Source organism: Onychomys torridus, chromosome 12, assembly GCF_903995425.1.
Source record: "Onychomys torridus chromosome 12, mOncTor1.1, whole genome shotgun sequence".
NCBI lineage: Eukaryota > Metazoa > Chordata > Mammalia > Rodentia > Cricetidae > Onychomys > Onychomys torridus.
The window spans coordinates 71,652,390-71,676,550 of record NC_050454.1 but is presented as its reverse complement, the minus strand read 5'-3'; the positions used below and the strand labels follow the sequence as shown (position 1 = coordinate 71,676,550).

At 40.6% G+C, this 24,161-nt stretch overlaps 1 protein-coding gene across 11 annotated transcripts in view; it reads right to left on the bottom strand.

The window, feature by feature from the left end:
- Window positions 1-24,161, bottom strand: part of Ttc3 (tetratricopeptide repeat domain 3) — a 105,119-nt gene that overhangs the window by 56,912 nt on the left and 24,046 nt on the right. For 8 of the 11 annotated variants that reach the window (XM_036203706.1, XM_036203708.1, XM_036203707.1 and 5 more), the window contains 7 exons: window positions 13,926-13,980; window positions 8,695-8,857; window positions 7,681-7,726; window positions 6,639-6,762; window positions 5,571-5,634; window positions 1,165-1,270; window positions 990-1,071 (listed from right to left, as the gene is read on the bottom strand). In XM_036203706.1, the coding sequence (XP_036059599.1) occupies window positions 990-1,071; window positions 1,165-1,270; window positions 5,571-5,634; window positions 6,639-6,762; window positions 7,681-7,726; window positions 8,695-8,857; window positions 13,926-13,980 (640 nt within the window). Of the gene's footprint in view, window positions 1-989; window positions 1,072-1,164; window positions 1,271-1,295; window positions 1,357-5,570; window positions 5,635-6,638; window positions 6,763-7,680; window positions 7,727-8,694; window positions 8,858-13,925; window positions 13,981-24,161 lie in introns of all 11 variants that reach the window. The other 3 variants (XM_036203710.1, XM_036203712.1, XM_036203716.1) reach the window with 1 other exon arrangement.

Here is a 24,161-nt window from a genome sequence, read left to right as displayed (position 1 = left end):
GTCACAGTAAGCCATATTATACGAATAAACCAGTCAGCCGGAGGGAAAAGACAAGTTTTCAGTGTGCAATCTTACAAAGTCTTGATGACACATGAGGGAAGCTTCCTGGTAATTTCTACCCAATACTTAAGAGAATCTCTTAAATTACACAAGGAAGAGAGGGGCTTTTGGTATAAACTTGGTGTTTGTTACAGTATTTAAGGTACAATGTAAAACTGTATTTATTTTTAAGGTATGAACTTAACAGTATGAAATATGATGTTCTCCCAAAAATATCCATTATCTGCTTTGTAGGAATTGATCCAATTTTAAATGTGTTGTTACTTAAGAAAACGGATCAATAGAGCAAGACAGTTTTGTTGGAAATTATTCCCTCAATACACTCCCCCAACTTGGATTCTCTGGACTGGACAAGCCCGATGAATAGGCTGAACCTTCTTACCACAGACCCGACTGTCTTAGCATAGGCTCTAACACAAGCATGTTAAAAGAGCAATCTGGGCTCTCAGTGATTTGGGGTATGCCTAAGTAATTTCTGTATCTTCAAAAGCTGTTGTCTGTTTCAAGTCCTCCATGTTTTGTAGACTTAGTCAAAATCAGTTAACACATAACTAAAATCTGTTAGATGAAAGTTCTAAACAATTAGAAATTTGTTTCAGTCATTTATAAGATTAGTGATGAAGATCTAAAATAACAGAATTTTTAACTAACCCACATTTAGGAAAATATTCTCAGTCATGTTAATATGTCATTTTCATCACTATATAACCGAATTTCTCTATGAAGTTTACTTTGTTTATATATCACATTTATCTGACTCATGTTAAATAATTCAAAAGAAAAGTGGGCTCTAATAATTTCACAGTAGGCAAAATGAAACTGCAAGCAATTAAATCTTATTAAATACTTAAGAAATATTTGAACTTAGCATTGTTATTAAGTCTTTGGGAAACAATTTGCTCTTTCTACAGAAAAAGCCTTCTCATTACCTGGTGTGCAGCTCTAGAAGACTTTGAAAACTGTTTCTCCAAAATGTTTTTCAAATCTGGTAAAGTCACTTGTGAATTATAACTGAAGGAGAAAAAAAGCATGTACTGTAAAACATTGTCAAAAATAAAACAGTTCTATTTACATAAAGAAAAAAGTATATTAACTGACACTCACTTCAAATATTGAGTAAACAGATAATGACCCAAGTTACTGAACAGAAATATTATCAACATGCTGATTCCGCTCCGAATTATAACCAATGTGGTCGCCATTAAAATCCCTATAAAATTAGAGAAGAAACAAACCTGGGCTTTTGTGATTCATTGTTTCGTGATTTTTGTTTTCCTTTATGTTTTGGAGGCTGACCTGTGAACATAAAAGTATTTGTTCCTGAAACCTGTACACAGAACCTCCAAGACTAGGAGTAAAAATAAAGTGCATGTTAACTGGATTGCAGAAAACCAACAAAAAATAAAACTACAACAAAAATGTAAACTTGAATAAGAAAGTCAAAGAAGCAACAGTGTCTGTGAATGCAACTTCAATAACTCAAGACAAGCTAGTGATGGTGTGTGGCTGTAAGAATCCATCAGAATTGACAGTCATTGTCTGGGTCTAGGCAGACAGAGACATAGGCAACAACAATTCCTGCTCTCGGGCAGTTTAAGCTAGACCGGAAGGAACACAAGTCATTTTAGTAACAAATCATTACCAAAAGGAAAAAAAAAGACGCTAAGTTACTGATATATTAATTCCATAGTCAGTAACTTCTCTCTAATTCACAGAAGGGAGAATAACCACTTTAGCCAGAATATTTTGGAAAGGCTGTTTGGTTTCCAAGAACAAGCAAACTAGAGAACAACTACTCAACCCAAGATGGGCATCCATTTCAGAAATACTAGGTAAATGTTACCCAAAGAACTCCCGAGCATGGAAGGGCAAAAATCAGCTACAAAGGCAGATATTAGGGGACAAGTTACAGACCTTCCCTGTAGACCCCAGCTCTGTAAGCCCAGTCTTTACTCCACTGGCAGGAGAAGGAAGTTATGGCCTCTTTGAAAGTCAGGAGAATGACATCCTCAAAGCTATGTTAGGGAGTGAGTATTGCAAGAGGGACAGGGAGCATGTGATAGAAGATGAGGGATGGACGGGGTGTATGTGATAGAAGAAGAGGGACGGGGTGTATGTGATAGAAGGCCGGGGAGATAGTAACAGGCACGTCAGATAAAGAGAACAGAGCCTTGATGTCCTCAAACACAAAAGCTTCTGAAAAAGCAGAATTCTGGTTTGATTTTTTTTTTTAATGGTCAGAATTGTTTATTTTTATTTTATGTGTAGGAGTGTTCTGCCTGCATGTGTATGCAGCATGTGTGCCAGGTGCCAGTGGCAGTCAGCAGGGGATATTGCAGCTCCTAGAACTGGAGTTACCAATGGTTATGAACTACCACATGGGTCCTGGGAACTTGACTTCTGCTGTGTGGGCATGGACAAAGCTACGAAACTAACTCTGGGACCTCAAGTTCTTTGCCTGAATATAAATGCTGATGGATGGACAAGATTTAAATTATTTGCATGTGCTATCTGACAGTAACTGTTTAAAAGCTTTAAAGTACTATCCTTATGGCTATTTCACATGCTGCCGGCCGGCTCCACTGGGTAAGACCACTGTCTGAACTTGCAACGCTCTGAAGGTTAGCATGTTAACCACATGGGTACTCCCCAGCACTACGTGACCAAGTACGTGGAAATGGAGCCGAGAGAAGATGGAACTGCAGGCAGGGAAGACAGAATGGCTGACAGAAGCCAAACCACTGAAAAGAAAAGCAACAAACAGGGAAGAGAGAAGAGAATGCTGTGGTGTCACTACTGCAAGGCCAGCAGCCCCATCTCATCAACCTTGAAAGGAGGGACACTACGCATGAAAGCATGAGGTACGTAACTGGTGTGAGACAACCTTCAACCATCAAGAGAATCTGTATTTCCTTAGACTCGGGTGTAAAAGGCAGAGATGGACACAAACCCACCTTAGAAAGCTTTTCATCAAAATACAATACAGGAGGAGACCCAGAAACACATGATGCACGCACACTCACATCTCATCCACAGACAAGCACACATAATTAATGCACACAACTAAACTAAGCACAGGTATGGCCTGCATGCCCTGCTCCGTGCAAGTCAAGTGTTGAAAACTTCACGTTAGAATGCAGAACCTTCAAGGGAGGTGATCAGATCACGAATGGCTTCACACCTTTTTAGGTGGCCCTGGATAGATGCCTCAGCCTCCACCATGTGAGCACACAAAAGGACACAGCCATCTATGAACCATGACAAGAGCTTCATTAGACACTGAATCTGCTAGGTACAGGAGAGTGGATTTCTCAGCCTGCAGAAATAAACTACCGAGTTTGTGGAATTATTGTTACAGTACTCCAAACGGAAAAACCTCTTTTCTCAACAGGGTAAAATCACCCCTAAACAGAGTCAAAATTAGATTTTCTGATACAAGAACAACAAACAGTATTTTTTATATATAAAAGTCAGATCCAAGCTGGGTGTTGGTGGCTCATACCTTTAATCCCAGCACTAGGAGGCAGAGGCAGGTTATCTCTCTGAGTTCAAGGCCAGCCTGGTCTATATAGAGAGTTCTAGGGCAGCTTGGGCTACAAAGAAACCCTGTCTTGAAAAACAATTTTAAAAAATTAATAAATACAGATGCAAGCCTGGCGTGGGGTCTCACTCCCATAATCCTAGCGTGTGAAAGGGTGAGGCCAACCTTGGCTACAGACTGAGACCCTGTCTCAAAAATCAAAAGCAATTCCTGTGGTGTTAAATTTTATGAGGGAGGCCACTTAAGGGAAAAATACTTACAAAGGATTCCTGTTGTTAGAGGAGATAATAGTGAAAACTCTCAATAATGAGAAACAATGGCCTAAAGGAAATTAAGGGAGACAAGGAAGAGCAATGTGCTTTATCTTTATATTACTTTTATTGGATTTACAAAAGTAAACTTATTAAAAATATGAAAAGCCAGAATTAATTTGAAATGTGCAATGTCTTTTCATTTGTAGGTGTGTTCATGCTCCTGTGTGTGGAGGCCAGCAGTCAATTCTGGGTGTCCTCCTCAACCATACTCCATCATTTTCTGAGTCAAGGTCTCTCACTGACCCTGGACCTTACATTCAGTTAAACTGGCTAGCCAGTGATCTGAAGACATCCGGCCTCTGCCTCCCAGTGTAGTGTTACAGGCATGTGCACTACTCCTGGCTCTTAGGTGCTGGGGATCACACTCAGGCCCTTATGCAGATTAGACCATCTCCTTACCAACTGTGACTGATAATCCTGACTGTCACCTGACTGGATCTGGAGTCAGCAACTAGACGAGTTATTAGGAGCACTTGTAAAGGATATTCTTATCAGTGAGAAGACCCACCCTAACTGTGGCAGCACCTTCCAAAGGCAGCCAGAAAAAGAAGTCTAGGGAGATCTGCTTGCCTTCACGTTCCTTCCTGTCACACTGGCAACTTCATCTACCCTGTTGTCACCACCGCTGCTGCTAATACTAGTAACTGTTCACTAACATTAGACGCAGCATCTTCATCAATCCAAGGTCCACCGAAGACCAGTGGCTTCCAGGAATCTTCAGGCCTCCAGCTGCAGACTGGGACTGCTGAGGCCTCCAGTCTTGAGGACTGAAGGTTACTGTGTTCTTAGCCTCTCCAGCGTGAAGACAGACACTGGAATATCCAGACCACATCATGTAACTCAATGTAATAATAAATCCCATTGGCATATATTCACCCAACTCCATTTTGCTCCTCTAGTGAACCCGGTATACCAACTGAACCGTCTTCCTAGACCTCAATGTTGTCTTTCCTTTTATAAAGATTTATTTCATGCATATGAGTGTTTCGCCTGCATGTATGTACATACAACACCTGAGTACCTAGTACCTGACCAAGGTCAGAAAAGGTGTCTGAGCCCCTGGAACTGAAGCTACCAATGGGTGTCAGGAACCAGATCTGAGTCCTCTACAAGAGCATCAAGAGCTCTTAACTGCTGAGTCTTCTCTCCAGTCCCCACTTTCTTGAAACAAACTGCCACAGTTTAGTTTCAAGTTCCCAGGGTGGCAGGATGGGAATGCTGTGAAGGCTTTATGGAAGTGGGGCCAACGGAAAGGCCTTTCCGTCACAGCTGGTCACTTCCTAGAGATGCTATGGGGCTTCAGCCTCGCCTCCCTTCTCACTGCTTCCTGGACTGAGACACGAGCAGTTTGCTTGTAGACACACTTCTGGTCATCGCCATCAGCAGCCCTCAGCAGAACGGAGCCCCACAGGCAGCATGCTTTATGACCACCCTTCAGAATCCTGAGCCCAACAGACCTCTCTTACTGCACAGCTAACCTGTGTCAGGCATGTCACTACGGTGACAAAAGGTGACTGACAGCACTGGTCACTACTTTCAGAATTAAAAGCTACTGAAGTCTTGTTGTGTAGAGAACAAGTGCACAGCCAAGTGCGGCTTGCGCGACCCTTCAAGCACAGAGGTTTGGTGGCAACAACGAGTCAGAGACTACTCACTTGGAGGTGGCAGAAATTCAGGATGACAGTCACAATCATCGCCCTTCAAAGCCTCATCTGCCACCTGCCCATGAAAATAAAACTAGTGAGATTTTAACAGCAATATAGCCAAAGCGTCAGCAATCACGTAAGAAACAGAATTTAAACTAGAATATAATAGGATTCACTCAAGCACCTAAAATACAGAGCTGGTTATGAAGCCTAAATGCATAAACAAGCAAACATCATGATGACTAAAAATAAGAAATCAAGATAAATGACAAAGTCTTGAATAACAATCTTCTTTCTGATGCTTAGTGTGATGCCTGATATATAAATTGTTGAGCAATGCCTGTTCGCTTTTCCTTCTAACTGAATGAAGTCTTTTCTGTATTATCCACAGAATGACAATATGGTATTTGGAAAAATTCCCTTCTCTACCTATCATTCAATCACCGCCCCCTCCATTCCCTTCTTCAAATCTGGAAGCAAAATGTAAATATGAATTCAGCTTTTAGTATACTCCAAGACATCTGATGACAGAGGCAGGCTAGAGGCCTGTGGTGTCAGAAAAACCTTAGACTACGACACTTGCTGAACACAGCAGAGTTAAAGGCTGGGATCATGGCTGCCAAGGGTAACCAAAGAGAGCCCGAGCAACCGCTGGGTGGTGGGTCGGCAGAACACCAGTAACCAAATACAGTGCATACAAGAGAAAAGGAAAGAACAGAAGAAACCTAAGTCACTGTGAAGGGCGAGCAGGGAAGACTCAGCTACCAGACTCTACTGTCATTCATTCCCAAGAGACTGCTGAGAGACAGAAATGGAGAGCACACAGGCAAACTAAGTGACCAAATAGTACTTGAAAAATATTTTTAAGACACACAACTATGGTTTCAAGGTAAATCATGTGACATTTGAACATTATCTTTATGCAGCTGGATGAGATGGCCAGGTTGCCTGATGTGAGCCAATCATTTTTTGGATAGTAATAGAGAAAAGGGCAGCAAAGCATCTACCAGCAAAGCATCACTGTAAAAAGTCAGGCTGTTCATACCTGAAATAATCGGAGATTTTAGCTAAGCTTACCTGTAGATTTTGATTGCCACCATCTGCCATTCTGTACTTAGTTTTTCTGAAACCTCTGTCTGTTTCCACAAAGTTAAGTGATGTTCTAAAAGCAGGTGCTGATGAATTTCTAGGTATGTAAGCCCTGGGGGCGATAAATAACATCGAACCATCATGTCATTCCTAAGTTGACACATATCTGAAGTGGTTCTTCAAACAAGCTGTAGCAACACAGCCCTTGTTTCTCAAAAGCCAAGTATCACATTCTGGAAAGATCCCCACTGCTAAGACGGGCTTTACACATCAACAGTACTTTCAATCTGAAATTGAGCCAATATAACTAAGCAGTTCTTATTCTAATAGTAAGGTACTAAACCTTGCTGTTTTAACAAGCTTCGACATCCAATGTATCTAAACAAGCCTTAGAAAAAGCTTCATCTACTTTAGTTTTTATTACATTTCTTAGTATTTTTAAATTTTCATACAGTATATTTTGATCATATTCTTTCCCTTCCCCAATCTATTTTAAATTGCCAATGACAAAATGTAGACCTCTGGCTACTGTCTTTACCTATAACCACAGTCAGTCTGTCTTCAGCCTTCGAAAGACACTGGGAAGCGACAGGCACACACTCCATCCCAGTGCTCCTTGGCCAGGACCCACATGGCCACACTGGTCCCCATTCAAGCCAGGAAACATTAAAATCTCATTTTATTTTTTCCCACAGGTATAGGCTAAATATATTCAAAAGGTCCAGAAAAATAGCAGAATAATGAACTCCCAAGTCACCTGTTTTAAGACAGGAATACAATTGCGCACAAACACACACACACACCCCTCAAACATACAAAACAAGCGTCTCTTTCATCTCTAATTAAAAGTTGCCACTATGGGAATGAGTATATAGCTAAGTGGTAGAGCACCTGCCTAGCATGTATAAGGCCCTGGGTTTGATTCCCAGCCACATATAAAAGTTGCTATTAGCTTTTAAACTGGCAGTGATTCTTAAATTCATGGGAAAAGCCTTTCCAAGTAGCAGCCACTAACCTGATATTAACTCACCTGCTTTCATAAAAAGCTTTAATTGGATTCCTACTTGATGTCCGACCTATAAAAGCCAACCACACACACAGTAATCAATGGACTGGCAGCAGAGACTTTAAAAATACTTCAGTGTTTCTTTTAAGCTGATAGTTGAAAACATTGAAGTTTGAAAGCTGAAACTTTACAATTCTAGATGCTTCTAACTTCAAGGTGTCAACAAACTTCACGATCTTGTCAGATAGCCCATTATATACGATCACTAATACGATGCTAGCAACACATAAATGTGAACCAGGTAGTACCTGTCTGCAAGGAGCTCACAATCTTAGAATCACATCACGCTGGACAAACAGAACTGCTCAGCTCGACTATACAGACACTAAAAACCCAAAGAAAAAAATAACAGAAGAAAGATCTATATGCTGAAAGTGAACATAGGAATTTTAAGTATCAGAGAAAGAAAAATGAGTGACGGAAGAAAACAAGGACAGAAATGAATAACTGTGAATGAGAGCTCGAATTTCCTAATCTGCACAGTCGATTTCTGAGATGGACGGATGGATGGATGATAGACAGATAGGTTGATAGATACAGATAGATGATAGATGACATAGATGATAGATAGAGAATGACAGATGTTCAACATGCTATATAATATATATATATATATAATTAGTTGCAAAGCTGGTGCAAAAACATCAAACAATACTAAGGGCCTTTTCTTAGGAAATTAATTTAAAAAAACAAATTTAAAAAGTTATCAGAAAGTGCAGGAAGGGGTATTTTTCTAAAGAACAAATAAAAACTCGATTACTCGGTTTCAAATAAAGAAATCACTTTCAATCACCTAGCTGAACACAACACTATCATAATTCTACACAGAGACAGAGTACTTGGGCGACTTCACCAAGACAGCATAACAGAAGTACAAACCATTGAGAATTGGTACGGTCCTCCATTAATCCAAGAAATCCATTTTCAAAAGTTTTAAAGGGAATTCGACTGTAACCAAAAGAATCTTAGGTGAAATACCTTGCAGGTCTTCTATTTGTTTTTGTAACTTTACATGCTGCTGAATTAGATCCTTGATTCCCTCAGGGTCATTTCTACAGAGTTTCTGAGCTTTTATGTTTGCTTGCAGGGCCCAGTCATATTCCCCCAGCATAGAAAGAGCATCACAATAACGATAATGACCCTGTTCCAAAAAGATAAATTTAATTTTTTCTCAAAAAATATGCTTAGGTTAAAGAAGATAGATAAGGAAAAATATTTTCTGGTTGAAATGGATTACTTTAGGCCTATCAACGAAAAATAAATTAAAATACTAAAATCCCAGGAAATAATAAGTAAAAAGTTACAAATAAGCAAGTAATTTTAATAAATAACCTAAAAACCAGTATTTTAAGAGTTTTTGAACCCCTAGAAAATAATTTAACTTTTGATATACTTTACTATTAAGGAACAAAATAATTATTTAGCTAAATGAAGTCATTAGTTTTAGGTAAACAACTTAATTTTTTCCAAATATTTGAATGCAGTAAGTCTCTAAGTCATGACATCCCTGCACTTTGGAGTCAAAGGTCCCAGGAACTGGAGGACCCACTAGCACCTCTGCTACCACCCATACTTCCCAGGGCAGAGACCAGTGAGAACTGCAGCGGGCGACCTCTCAGCACTGCCTCCCTCTGGGCAGCTGTGTTTTACCTCCAGATACAGTTTCCAGACACAAAAGAAGTCTGAAAGGCTCTGCTTTTATTTACTCTTAATTCCAATGTTAAGGATTTAGTTGTTACAAAATTTAAAAACCCTTTCTGGCTCTAAACATTAGCTTTTGACTCTAGAAAGCTAACAGAACTAATGCCCTCTCTGAACTACCCACACACCGAACTCCTATTTTAGGAACAAATCTACCAGAGGATAATTAGCAACCAATGAGGCTGGAATCTGCAGCATGTCACACACACAAAGCACAGAGCCTGACTCATGATACTGGTCCAGAACTCCTTATTTACAATTTATCTTACAGAGAACATTCTTTTTAACAAGACTCCAAAAGAAAACACAATCCAAAAAGAAAGTGTTCCTTTAAAAACCGTAAGTTTCATGAATAGAAGTCAGCGGTGTGTGTGTCTGCAGATTCTGTGCTGTGTCTTTGGGGTCTGTCTGTGAGTTCTACAGAAGTGTTAGCAGACTGTCTAGTCTTAGGTCAGTGATACTGATTCACACGGCGCCTCATTAAACAACACTTGTCCCTAAGGGTGAGTGCTCTATTTCCTGACAGCTGAGATCCTTCAGATACACTACACAAGGTCAAAATCCTACCTCTAGACACTGATCAACTTCAGTGTGTGGATAAGTGCTTGAAAGAAGAAAACGGCCAACACAGAAACGACAGGCCAGAAACTCTCAGTGACTACTTCTCTTCATTCCCCTGCCACCCCAATATTCTCGCCCTCTATTGGGTCCTTTTCCTGTACTCCTATAAAATTCAGTGCAACTCCTAATGACTGACAAGGATTTTCTCAGATCTTTTTGCTGAGGTTGTCTGAGTTAAGATTAAATTAAAATTATCTCTTTTTTGAAACCGATTACCTCTGAACTCTGGTTATCTATGACACCCCCCAATGCTGGCCTATCTCCCATCCCTTCCACTAGAAGCCATCATTTCTAGCTCTTCTGTTTGGCAGAACCATCAAGCCTAGTATCCTACCCTGGCAATACAGCTGAGTGAAAGTGGGAGTGATCTACAGGCAGGCATGCACATAATCCAATCACCACTACCTCAGGGTGCACCTCAGGTTAACTGCATAGGTAACTGAGGGGAGCTCGTCTTCCCTGGACAACAGCTGCTGGTTTGAAGGCTCTCACTGCATGGCAAAAGTCTGTAAAATCAAGGAGCCTAGACTCTACACTTTCAGCTAAGATGAAATAACATGAGACAAAAAGAAATCGTGCCTTACAAAAACAAAAACAGAAACACTGAATGTGGGCAACAGAACAGAATGATCCAAGAGAGATGAGGAACATGCAAGCCTAAGACTGCTCCAACTTTCTCAACAGAGTTCCTACACCTCAGCTCAGGAGGAAGATCTGGGAGACAGGGTGGAAGCAATGAGAAGAACAGAACAGGAGTCTAGAAAGAGAATTCCAGAAGGTCTTCCTTGGGACTTCATAGATAAGGGAGCATTAAAAAAAAATTTTTTTTTAAAGTAAGTTTTAATACTCATAAAAAATTTACAAAGGATCTTTGGAAAACTAATATGATCTGGGTTTTTGTTTGTTTGTTTTTGGTTTTTCGAGACAGGGTTTCTCTGTAGCTTTGGAGGCTGTCCTGGAACTCGCTTTGTAGACCAGGCTGGCCTTGAACTCACAGAGATCCACCTGCCTCTGCCTCTCGAGTGCTGGGATTACAGGCGTGTGCCACCACCGCCCGGCTATGTTCTGGGTTTTATTACTAAGAATTCTATCACTTATTTTACAATTATTAAATACTCATCAAATACAAGTTTCAATGATCAACAAAGATTCTACTTCAAGCAAAAGACTGACTCACTATGAAAATAGCAAGACACTGAACACCTCTACACAAGCATCAGCTAGTGCTGAATCTAGCCCCAAACAATGTCTTATCTGGAACACATACTATGAGGTGTGTGTGCTCACATGTCTTTGTGTGTACACATATCCATACATGCCACAGCGCACATGTGGAAACCAGTGGACATACTTTCAGGAGTCAGTCATCAGGATTGCATGGCAAGTGCTTTTTTTTACCTGATGGTCCACCTCAGCTGCCCTAAAACCTCACTAAAATAAATAATAAAGACAGACAGAGCACAGAGAATTGTGCTTTAACAGTTACATGTGTTTCAGATTCTTTCTATAAAACTACAGACATGACTACAATCTCCTTGGTAACTTGCTAACTTCCTTTCCCTCTCCTACCTGGAAGCAAAGACCATCAAGAGTAAGTAGTCTCCTAACCTATGTTATGCTTGCTTTTACTGACTCTTTTTGTTTAATTCTGTTTTTAAAATCCTTAAGTGTTGGTAAGTCAGCCAACCTATCTCCAACACAATTTAGTACTTGATGATTATTCACTAAGCCAGCAACAGTACTCAAGCCCCTGCTCATGTCACTCCAGGCAGCTGTGACTACGTGGCGCTGTGTGCTGGAGGTTCTTTTGTTGTCGAGCTGTCACTGCTGTCCTACAACTTAACTCCAGTGTCAAGACAGTTCGGATTCCAGAGCAAACCACAGAACCTTTGCCTTAGAACAGTACTTAACTAGACACATAGTATGTTCTTTAAAATGCTCAAAAGGGGAGAAAGGAAGCAGAGAAGAGACAGGATTGGCATTTTGACATGATCAGGAACAGCTGACTAAGGGACGTAAGTGAAGGATGACCAGCAATAAAACAGCTGGTCAACGCTGAAGAAACAAGGGATGAGTCCTGCCCATCTGAGGGAAAGTGAGGAGGCCAAAGTCAACAGAGTGACTCAGGGAAAGAGCAGCCAGACTGAGGAGGGAAAGTAAGGGTGTTCAAGATGTGAGGACATCAGAACCAAAGTAACAACTTGCATCAAGTGAAAATACAACATTCATCTACTACTTTACCACTAGACAATCAGGAAAGAACAATGCTGTAAGACAGGCCTTCTGGCAGAGACCAATAATCTCTGCTACTCAGGAGAAAGGTGGGAAGGTGACATGTTCACGGCCTGGACCAAAGTGAGTTCAAGGACAGCCAGGACAAGGTAATGAAACCATTGTCTCAAGAAGGGAAAAAGAAAGCTGAGTGGGGATAGAACTCAGTGGGAAGGTTATTGTCAGTATTTGAGTCTGTAGGTTCAATCATCACTACCACAATCAGCCAATCAATTAATTAATCAGTATAAAATAAGAACTGAAAATAAAAATGCTTCAATGATTTTGTACATTTTACCATGTGTAGATATGCAAAAAATGTCTAGGGTGCATGCACATGAAATCAAGTAACTTAGGGAACACACAGGATCAAGTGCACACAGAACACAGTAACTATGGGCTATGGACATCCTACTCTAGGGGACATACATACGGGATCAAGTGCACACAGAACACAGTAATCATGGGCTGTGGACATCCTACTTCTTCCCAGGTAAGTTATAAGCAAGTCACATTCCTACCAGTTAGCTGGATTCCTGTTATTACTACCCAATGAGTACATCATTCGGGACCCTCAGTCTCACGTAAACACCATCACATCACCTTACTTGCTGGTGGCTATGTGGGTCTGTGTTCCTTGGGTCCTCTACTCTGTTTCATTTGGGTTTTTCCCTATTTTTATCCCTTATAACTTTATTAGAAACATAGCAAAGTTCCTCATTTTTAAAAAGATTTACTTATATTTTTAATGTTTTTATATGTATGTGTTTGTGTGTGCATATATGTGGGGTTCCTGGGAGGCCAGAAGAAGGTATGAGATCCTGTGGAGCTGGAGTTAAAGGCAGTTGTGAGCACCTGATTTGGGTGTAGGAAACTGAATTCCAGCCTCTGCTAGACTAGCTAGCTCTCCTAACGACAGACATCTCTCCAGTCCTTGGTTTCTCATTTCTATTGGCCATTCGGGGTAAGTTTTCTGTGAAAGCTTACTCATTTTCATGGTCCACCTTCTTTTCAGGTTTCTTACTTCCTCTAAGAGTACTCTGCATATTCAGTATCTAAATCCTATCAGTTATATATGAGAGCTATGTAACAAGTGATCTCATCCTAGCCACTTAGTACATTCATGTCTTGACAAACTTGTGTATAACAAAGTTTTCTGCTGTTGCTTTTTGTGCGCTGTGTTACTTAAGAAAACTTGGCGTTGGGGGTGAGAGGGAATACTTGTACACTGTTGTGCCTAAATAAAAGTAGAATTAAAACTTGGGAGGAGCTTTGGAATATCTTTCTAAACCCAAGGCAAAAAAAAAAAAAAAAAAAAGGAGTCTCTCCTTCATTCTCCCTCTGATTCCCTCCTTCTCTCCCCTCCAACCCATCATTCCCTCTCTTCCACTAAAGCAAGGGCTTTGGACTTGCTAGGATGGATGTGCTTTATTGCTCACCGTCTATCACAGCCAAGCCCTGAACTTACAGTGAACTCACGAACCCATTTCCTGTCCCTGAGCTCTCTAGAAGGTCACCTAGCATTTTTATGTACAGAGACGCTATGCCACAGACCGGTTTCCACACAAGGGCAAGGTTCCAGGGCTTGCTCACTGTACAGTACAGAAGACGCCTACCTTTGGCCAGGTGTTCTTCAAAACAATGGCCCTCTTTCCATCGCTAAGTGCATTTCTAAAAAGAAAAACAAGAAACAAAGTATTTAAACATTCCATTATTTTACTGTAAAAGTACTATATAGCATGTATCCATTTTATGCTGTGAATTTTCCATGAATATAATCCAGTCAAAAAATGTTAATCCACATAATAAATGTGCACTGTGGTAAAGTTAGAAAACGCAGGAAAATAAAACAAAGGGGAGGAGTCACCTGACCCCATCACAAGTGCCAAGGATTAGGTTAGTATTTCCAGAGCGTTCCTTAGGTGTTTCTCCAACATCTACGTTTGACTCATTACTCACATGATTTTCTATACTATTTCTGTCTTTTAACAAAACTTCTGCTTCTCAAGGAGGTAGCTCCCCAGCCTTCCCCACATGTCAGATAAGCTACACTGAACAGAGCATAGATTCTAGAACAGTGGTTTCTCAAACTTCCTAATACTGCAACCCCTCATATTGTGGTGAGCCCCCAACCATAAAATTTCTTTCGTTGCTACTTTATAACTGTAGTTTTGCTACTGTTATAAATGGAATGTAAATATATGTGTTTTCTGATGGTCTTAAGTGACCCCTGTGAAAGGGTCATTTGACCACAAAGGGTTGAGAACAGCTGCTCTAGACCATGCATGCCCAGTTAGGTGTAATTAGACCTCGGCTTCTACTGGAGCCTGTAGGAGGGCACTGGCTCTGAGCCTACTCTCTCCGCTGGAGAAGGGGGATGGTGACTCTGATCTAGCTGCTCCGCTGAGGTACATACTAAATTAGAAACTGTCAGGCACTAAAGATCCACACTTTATTCTGTCTCCTAGTATCTCTGTCTTTAAGGACACCCCCCAACAGCTTGTTTCTCAAGTCCTCACCACATCCATGTAGGAACTCAGCACCTTTCAAAAATGCCCAAACGCATAAAGCACTAGTTCAGACATCCTACTCTTTCCTGTAAGTTTACACATCCCTTCTCAGTGTCCAACTCTGTCTATTTTCACTTCCCTAGTTTAAATGTCCAGTACGAATTCACTGGTTCATCATCTCATAGTCACACACATCAATTCACTATACTTCAAAAATTAAAAAAAAAGAACTGAGGTAGCATACCATCAAATTAATACCTACTAAAGGTATATACTAAAATATTAAAGAAGAAAACACAAAATAACAAAACCTCCTAAAGACAGACAACCAGATCAACGGAAAAGGATGGAGGAATGGGCATGAGACTCTACACAAACTGGCTCATAACAAGTAAGAGCACAGTGCATGGGGCAAATACTCTTAATAGATGGCGCTAAAACCACTTAGACACTCACACATGCCAAACACCCCTCACGCTTAACAGCAAAACCAAGCTCAGGAGGCTGTGAATCCAAACAGCAGTGTTAATCTTAAAAAAAAAAAAAAAAAAAAAAAAGCCAAATTTTTAGAGGAAACATAGAACACTCTGGTGGCTTTATAGCAGACACAGATTATAAATACAACACAAAAAGTGCTTACCATAAAGGAAGAAACTGATAAATTGCATTATACTAAAATTAATAGCTTCTGTGTATGTGTTGCATAGGGGAGGTTGAGTGTGGAGGTCAGGCGACAACTTATAGGAATCAGTTACCATGTGCAACCTGGGACCAAACTTAGATTTTCCAGCTTGGTGGCAAATGCCACTCACTGAACCATGCCACCATCCCTAGAATTAACAGCTTTTGGAGGAAAGAAACCTAACAGCAAGTACTGGAGGGCAAGCCACTGAGAGTGGGGGACACTTGCAATACTGTGTCTCAGTGACTCACATCCAGACCACAAAACAAGTGCCACAAAGACAGGCATTCAGCTAGGTGGCGGTGGCACACGCCCTTAATCCCAGCACTCGGGAGGCAGAGCCAGGAGGATCTCTGTGAGCTTGAGGCCAGCCTGGTTTACAGAGGAGATCCAGGACAGGCACCAAAACTACAGAGAAACCCTGTCTCAAAAAAACAAAAACAAACAAACGAACAAAGGCAGACATCCCCTGGGCGTGGGGGGAATAACAAAAGACCAACAAGGCACTTCACAAAAGAGGACACCCAAATAGGCAATTAGCATATGAAAAAATACTCAAGTATCCTTAACCAATTTACAGAAATGCAGACTAACACTAGACTTATATCACTCCATACCCACCATGTCTAAAATGGAAGACACAAATTAATACCATCATAGGAAGCTATGAACTATAGCTGAATATAAGCATGCCCTCTGTCTTTGATTGCACATTTAGTAGAAACTGATACCACTAACAGCCAAAGACTAGAAACTTACCAAAATGCCCATCAATGATACAATGGATAAACTATGGTATATTCATGCAATAGGTGAATACAAGTACATACAATAACATGGACCCCCAAAACAGTGATAAGAGCCAAACACAGAAGAGCACATACATGATCCCATTTACAGTGCATAAAACTACCCAATGGAAGTGTAGGAAAATATTCTGGGAAGAGAGGTGGACAGTGATTGGAAGGAAGAACAAGGGGTGCCCGGGTACTGTTGAGATCTGGGTGTTGTTTCAAATTGTCTGACTTCCGAGAATTCAGTCTATTCCCTTGTGAGAAACATATTCCCTAGGATGTGTACTAAGATCCTTTTGAAAAGGTCACAACAAACCTGGCTTTTTCTTCTGCTGGAGAATGCAATAGCTGGCCTGACAGCAAAGTCACAGGAGTCACCCTGCCACCACAGGGATGGAGTGGCAGCTTTCTGACCAAGTCATTCAGGCTGAAAATCTGGGTCTTAGATGATAGTGCTGAGCCATCACACACACCTTAGAGCCACCTTCTTCTGGAACCTGGGAATTACATTTCTTTACCATTTAAGCCAGTTCAATCTGTTACCTAGACCAAAAACAGCCTTAAGGCACCAAATGTCTTCCCCCAAACATTTTTAAGTTGTCTACACCTATTGCATCCTTACAGTTCTCAGCTCACATCAACCACCTTCTGCTCAAAGCCTTCCACTGACAGCTCTTCTGGTTACGGAATAGAGCCCATATTGCTAAATCCAAATACTCTCACGCATCCTGGCAGCCAGACAATGTTCTCTCACTTCTTCCCACACAACTACTTCTTGCCTTTCTGGATATTTGTAAGTAGTCTCCAGGCCAGATTTCGCCCTTCTCTAATAGATATTTTTGAGGTTCCACTTGGTTCCTCTTTTATCTTAGCCTGTGCTCTCCTAAAGGACTTCAAGGTTGTCTCAGTCTTGCTTACACACTAACATTACTGGGGAAGCTTCAAAAAGCCCATTCTGCAAGCTTACCCTAGATCACTTAAACTAGAATGTCTGGGTTCAAAGTTTCAATAATTCCAATCTCCAGGTAAGGGTGAAACCTACTTTCCTAAGCAATATCAACTACATCTCCAACTTCAAGCTTCTTGGTCATCTACCCTAAACAGGTCATCTACTCTTTTTAGTTCCAGACCCACGTAATTCACCTCCATACAATATTCCAACTTGGATGTTTCCCAGGCATTTTCACTCAGTATATGTGTGTGTATTCAGTGTATATTTATAAATGTATGTGTGAGGACACACACACAGTTTTTTAATATCCAATTTTACATATAAAGTCAGATTCTACCTCCTACAAATTTACTCCTCTTCCAATGACCCCCCCACTGCCAGTGAGTGGGCCCAGAATCCAAAAATCTGCTAAGGACACAAACCACAGTCTCCTCCTTAAGTCCTAACACTAAGCCATTCTTCGCCTTTGAATATGACTCTTTCCACTTTTCCATGTCTGTTCTTGCTACCTTCCTCCAGCCTGGAGTCCTCCAGCAGCCTCCCCAGCCTCAGCCTTGCTGCAGCTCCTTCAAAGTAATTTTCTGTAACCAGGGTAAGCTTTTAAAGGTACTAACCATGGGTAACAGCCTCAACTCAATTGAAATTCGTTGGCATCTTACCACCCTGCTTAATAGCCAACAGCCTTATGTAACCTGCGAATTCTAGACCCTAACTACCTACTCTCCCTTCTGTAACTGCGGACATGTAGCACACTATCAGTTCCATGAATACAACACACCACTTCCAACTTCAGGCTCCATACTGCTGGCTCACTGGCTAGAACACGGGGACTCTGTCTATTCTGCCCATTTCTGGCATCAGCCATAACTAGAACATTGGTATTACTTGTTGAATCAGGGTTGGGCGGTATTAACACAGTGGTACCATAGTATAAGTCAGTTTGTTTGAATAGCATATATTGTAATAACGCATTTGGTGATGCACAAACTGAAGTTAAAAAGCAGATCTTCTAGCACGTGGCCCTGTCTTACAACTGGAGCCAAGTGAGGAGGGTAGGTTACAGTGCTGTTCTCCAGACCACTGCAGCCAAGTGAGCAGGGGCCTGTGACAATGGGAAGACAGAGATGTCAACTGCTATTAACTACTGAGGACTGCCTAGTCCAGATGCTCCGACTTATTACAGTTACCACAAAAGCATGTTTACTTTCACAGGCAAACCCCAATTTAATACTTCACATATAATATCGTTTTTCTTTTTATTTATTTACTCTGGGATCTTTTTTAATAATTTATTTTATGTGCATTGATGTGAAGGTGTCAGATCCCCTGGAACTGGAGTTAGACAATTGTGTGTGGAATTGGAGTTAGCCATGTGGCACTGAGAATTGAACCTAGATCCTTTGAAGGAATAGCCAGTGGTCTTAATTGCTGAGCCATCTCTCCAGCCTTTACTCTGGGATCTTAGCACAGACAGAACATCAGATTACCTTTTTTCTAGGTTTAAAGTTCACAGACTCTGGTTTCTTGGTTCTGCCTGTGACTGTGAGTGAATCAGTAATAAACCATTTAATAATCAGACTTAAGGCCCCCAGTCCCAATGTCTACAATTGTAAGGAAGGTGGTATTTGGTCACAATTAGCATATGTTCCACACCCATCTCTTAATTGATTCTGGACAGGGCAAAGAAGGAGATGCTATTGACTGACCTCCTCAAACCACCACATGTATGTACACAGTGAAGTATACAAGCACTCTGCTAGCTTTCAAGGATCCTTCCCTTGTATTATCAATCTTTAATTTCAAGGTTGTACTAAATTAAAAAAGAAACAATGAACTATTCCCCAAGTAGCTTAATGTTACTATTAAAGTACAAAACAAAATTCACTCATCTACTGCTAAATACAGTAACTAACAACGACCAACAGAATTAAAATGTTTTAAATCAAAGTTCCTAAGTTTAAACCTCTTCATGCTCCTTCATCTAACAGAGCAAAAGAAGCTTATCAAGAATTTATCCTACAGAGACATTAGCACCTGAACACTGAATATAAGTAAAAGGAGTCATTAAAAACCTGCATTTAATTAGCTTTAGTGAAAATAATCTACATTCTAATAATTTGTAATTATAAGTAATCTATAGACTAATTCAACCATATAGTAATACAACCTGATGAATCACTTGCGTATCCAGCCAACTCAATGTTGCCTACAAACAAGAACAAGATCTTGATACACACTGATATACAAGTTCTAAGACTTAACATTTAAAAAAAAAAAAAAAAAAAAAAAGCAAGTTAGGGCTGCAGAGATGGCTCAGAGGTTAAGAGCACTGGCTGCTCTTCCAGAGGTGCTGAGATCAATTCCCAGCAACCACATGGTGGTGCACAACTATCTAGAATGGGATCTGGTGCCCTCTTCTGACATGAAGTTGTACATGCAGACAGGGCACTCATTCATAAAATACATAAATCAATCTTGAAAAGGCAAATGATACAACAGCATGTGTAGTATGTTCCCCACTCGTGTTTTTTAAAAGGTGTCTCACTGAATCATCTCAAATTGCCTATACTTGGATATATAAAATGGACATAAGCATGTACGTCTACAGACACAAGGTATGATAGAAACAGGATCTGAAGAGAGCAGGAAACGAAAGAGCACACAGGAGCTGCCAGTGAATCCTTTCCAGCGTAAAATTTTATCATGTGCACCTATTTCTTCTTTTTAAAAATGGGGTGGGGAGTGGTAATGGGGCTGGAGTTAATGGAGTTAACTCAGCAGTTAAAGGCACTGGCTGTTCTTGCAGAGGGCCTGGTTTCAGTTCCCAGAATCCACAGGGCAGTTCACAACTGTCTACAACTCCAGTTCCAGGAGATCTGACACGCTCTTCTGGCCTCCATGGGCACTATGTGCATATGGTGCATATATAAACGCTGTAAAACACTTGTGCATATAAAATAAAGTTACATCTTTTTAAAAGGGAGCACACTGCTCCCCCCCCAAAAAAAACAACTGGCAATTATGTTTTCGTCAAGAGCAAATTCAGTGCTTCTAAACAAAACCAGACCATGTGATTAAGAGAGAACCATGAGGAATAACGCAAACAGCACACACTAAAACTAAACCTGTGGACCCCTCACAAAAGTGCATTCTCTGCCTCACTTACTCAAGGGAGGGGGTAATTCTCACAGAAGCATGGTTAAGTTGCTATATCTCTGATCTCAGAAATTCAGAAAACAAATCAACAGGATTTAGTTTCTCTGCTATACAAATCATAGTTGGGGTCTGATGGGAAGGAATAATTACAAGATAGGTAAAGAAATATAAAAAGGTTAAGGATTTTTTAAAGCAGATGAGAATATTCAGGGATACATGTCCCCCATCTCCAAATACATTTCCCTTTAGTAATGTTCATTATACCCTCAAGAAGGAGTCAAATTTCCCAAATAGAAATTCCACAAAATGAGTGAGACAGCATAGGCAAAAATCTACTTTACATAATTTTTTGTGGCCACCGAAATTAGACGTCTGAGTCCTTTTCCTACACAGAAACTGAATCAATCACAATTATCACTCTAATTTGTCCTACGGTTACAAACTGCATATTGTAAAGCGTGCTTCTAGAAGACCAGAATAAAATAAAATCTCATCCAATCCCGGAGTCCTGGAATTCATGGAACACATTCCTAAGCCTCAAGGATTCCAAGGGAGAAGAAGTAGCAGCAGCCTGAAGAAAAGTAATGGCGCAATGCCCCTGCTCTTTACTTCACACATACAACATCCAGCCCAGAGGGCTTATACTGGCTCTTGGCCTCACCTATGTCTCCTCAAAGGTCTCACTCTGAGTGACAATCTGTTTATTTCAACATTATAACCACCACAGATTCCTTCATCACTTCAAGGGTGGAGCATCTGCTTCCCAGCTCACACCCCTTCACCTCTGGGCTTCTTCCTTGCACCACTAACCATAACATCTCGGTGTCTCTCTCCTTCCAAAATCATCTCATTTTGACCTTGATGTTTCACTGCTGTATTTTTTCCCCTTCTACGTGCTTAAATTATACTTGTTTTACTTTCTTATCAAAGATTTCAAGTATACACAATTCAGAGAACACATTAACATGAAGAACACTCATGTACCAACATAGCAAGAAATAAACATTTTGCCATATTCACTCCAGCTCTTTTTGCAGGTTTGTTACAGCTGACATCCACTGTACCACCTCTCCCATGTCCAAACCCTTCCCCCCTTCTCTCCCCAGAGATAGCCACTCATTTGGTATACATGCCCACATTGAATAAACACTTGAAATTCATACTTCATATTAATATGAATATGCACATTATTTTGCATGTCTTTAAACAGTATACAAATGGCATCACACTGTACAAATCATTCTGCAACTTGCTTGACACTCAACATTGCACTCCTTTTAAGTGCTATTTAAAAATGTCTTTGTATGAATATACCACAATCCATTTATCCATGCCACTCTTGATGGACATTTACGTTGTTTCCATGTCTATTCGCACAAACAATGCTACGTGAAGGCTTGCACATGTCTTCTTGGGCATACATCTGACGGCTGGGAAGGGATGACCCTAGACGTGGACTGCAGAGTATGCACATCTTCACCTTGTCAGATTGCTCTCCACAGTGACTGTACCAATTAACACTTTCTCCAGCTGAGTATCAAAGTTTCCTTTGTTCCATATCCTCTCAAATACTTGATATTACGAAGGTTTTAAGTTTTTGCCAATCTGATGGGTATGAAAGAGAAACTTGTAGTTTTTAATCTGCATGTTACGTAAGGATAAGCAGGTCCTCATGAATGTGTGATTATTTGGATCACTTGTTTTAGAGATTCTCCAGCGTTCACATTTCCGCTGTATTCTATTATCACCTTCCCAAAATGACTGATGTTGAGACCACATCCAGGGAGACTGGACTCAGGTTCTGTCTGCACCACACCGACCTAAGCATCCTGGACACTCTGGACGGGCCTCATTGTACCCATTTTCTCATCTGAAAGAGACAGCAGCAACTACCCCCATAGTTGTGAAGGTTTTTAGGAATAAATATGCATAAAGTACTCAGGACAGAGCCTGTCAAGAGTCAATGTATGTAGTTTTACCTTTTTAGAGAATAATCTTGCCAAAGTTACTTTTTTTTAAATTGAATGTTTTCATTTTCTAATATTTTAGGATTAAAGTATTTCAGAATCACTTATGCATTTTAGCATTCATTCAAGCCTTGGTCTTTTTCCATTTCAGTTCTTTTATAGTTTGACGTCTGCTTTTTAATAACAAATAGAAAGTCTGGCCTTGAGAACTAGGGACTACGCTGTCTCCCAGGGTCACTGGGTAGAGCCTTTATCTCCAGCTGTCCCTGCAGCTGCTTGGCCAGATTCCCATGACAAGTCTAGAAGGCATCCACTTGATATGAGAATTTCACAACATCACAACCTCGGTAATCCAGCTAAAGCAGTTCTTCTCAGAGCAAGAGTACTCTTGTCTCCAGGCACAGCTCCACCAGTGGCAGCACATTCCTATGTATCATCATCTACTCAGGAGGTACAGACCCTGAAAACCTCACCTCTATATTATTGAGCAAAATCAGATAAGCAATGTGTGAGAAGGTAAGAGGCATCAGCAAAACCAGTGTAGCACATAGTTCTCTATGTTAAAGGAGCATCAGATACATGCTGGTAACTGCCTGATAGAAACCAGTGACCCTCAAGTCCACTAACCTGCCTGCAGTGAATCCAGATGTGTTCAATTACAAGCTAGACCATCCACAGGGTGCCCGATCAGGTCCCTGCTCTATCTCAGCCTCCACCTCACAGTCTAGAGGTTATGATTCTACTTCCACCTCCCGTTGCGGCAGGGCTTTAGGAAAATCTTCCTCTTGTGTCTATCTTTCAAATACTCCTAAGAACAGAATCATCCTGGTTTGCCTCTCAGCTCTCAGAGCTGGAGAGTAGATGACCCTCTGCCTGGCAAGATTTCGGTTAGATACCTCAATTTTGACAAGAGGCTAACCAAGTCAAAAACCTATTTATCTGATCTTGAAGCATTTACAAATTCACCTTCAAACAGATTATCTGTTAACTCTGGACCTAGCCAGAAACAATAACCTAGACATTTGTAGCTCATTTCTTGTCAGAACCAGTTGAGAACAGTAGTATTGATGGAAGACTGTGTCAAGCCCATCCATTCCTCTAGTCTAGATAGCCTCGGATTATCCACGGCTTAAGCCATCTAAAAGCTGCATAACGTTAATACAGCGGTATTCTCCAAGGTGGTTGGATTACTGGTGATACTTATTTTCTTCTTTTTAAACTCTTGTATTTTCCAAATTTTCTACCATGAGAATGTGTTCTGTTTATAATAAAAGAGAAACACAATAAATGTTACTTTTTTAAATGCTACATACTTGGAAGATACTACACCTTCCCCCACTCCCATTCTCCCACATCCCCGGGGAAGTGTTTTCACTAAGAACAACTGGCATAGGATTTCTCAGTTTTCATGACTTCATAACAAAACTTATTTGTGAAACTCCAAACTGTATTTTTCAGAGTTTTTCCTATCATTGTTTTTGGAATTTTTCTCTATCACTTAGTTAACATTACTAGTGATCCACGTAATAATTTCTAGGTTAAAAATGAGGAAACCACTTTCAACCAAACAATTGCTATAAATGTTTCTTTATGAATAATGAGAATTTCATTACTTTTCAAGTTTCCCTTTTTTATTTTAAGTAACAGAAAGTCAAAGGCAAAAATGAAGTATAACTAGTATCTATGTACGACCTTGGCCACACAGCCTTGTTCTGAGGGTCCCAGGCTCTAACTTGGTTTCCTAGTTCAATGAGTTTTGAATATTTTCCTCTGTATGGATGTATTTTTGGA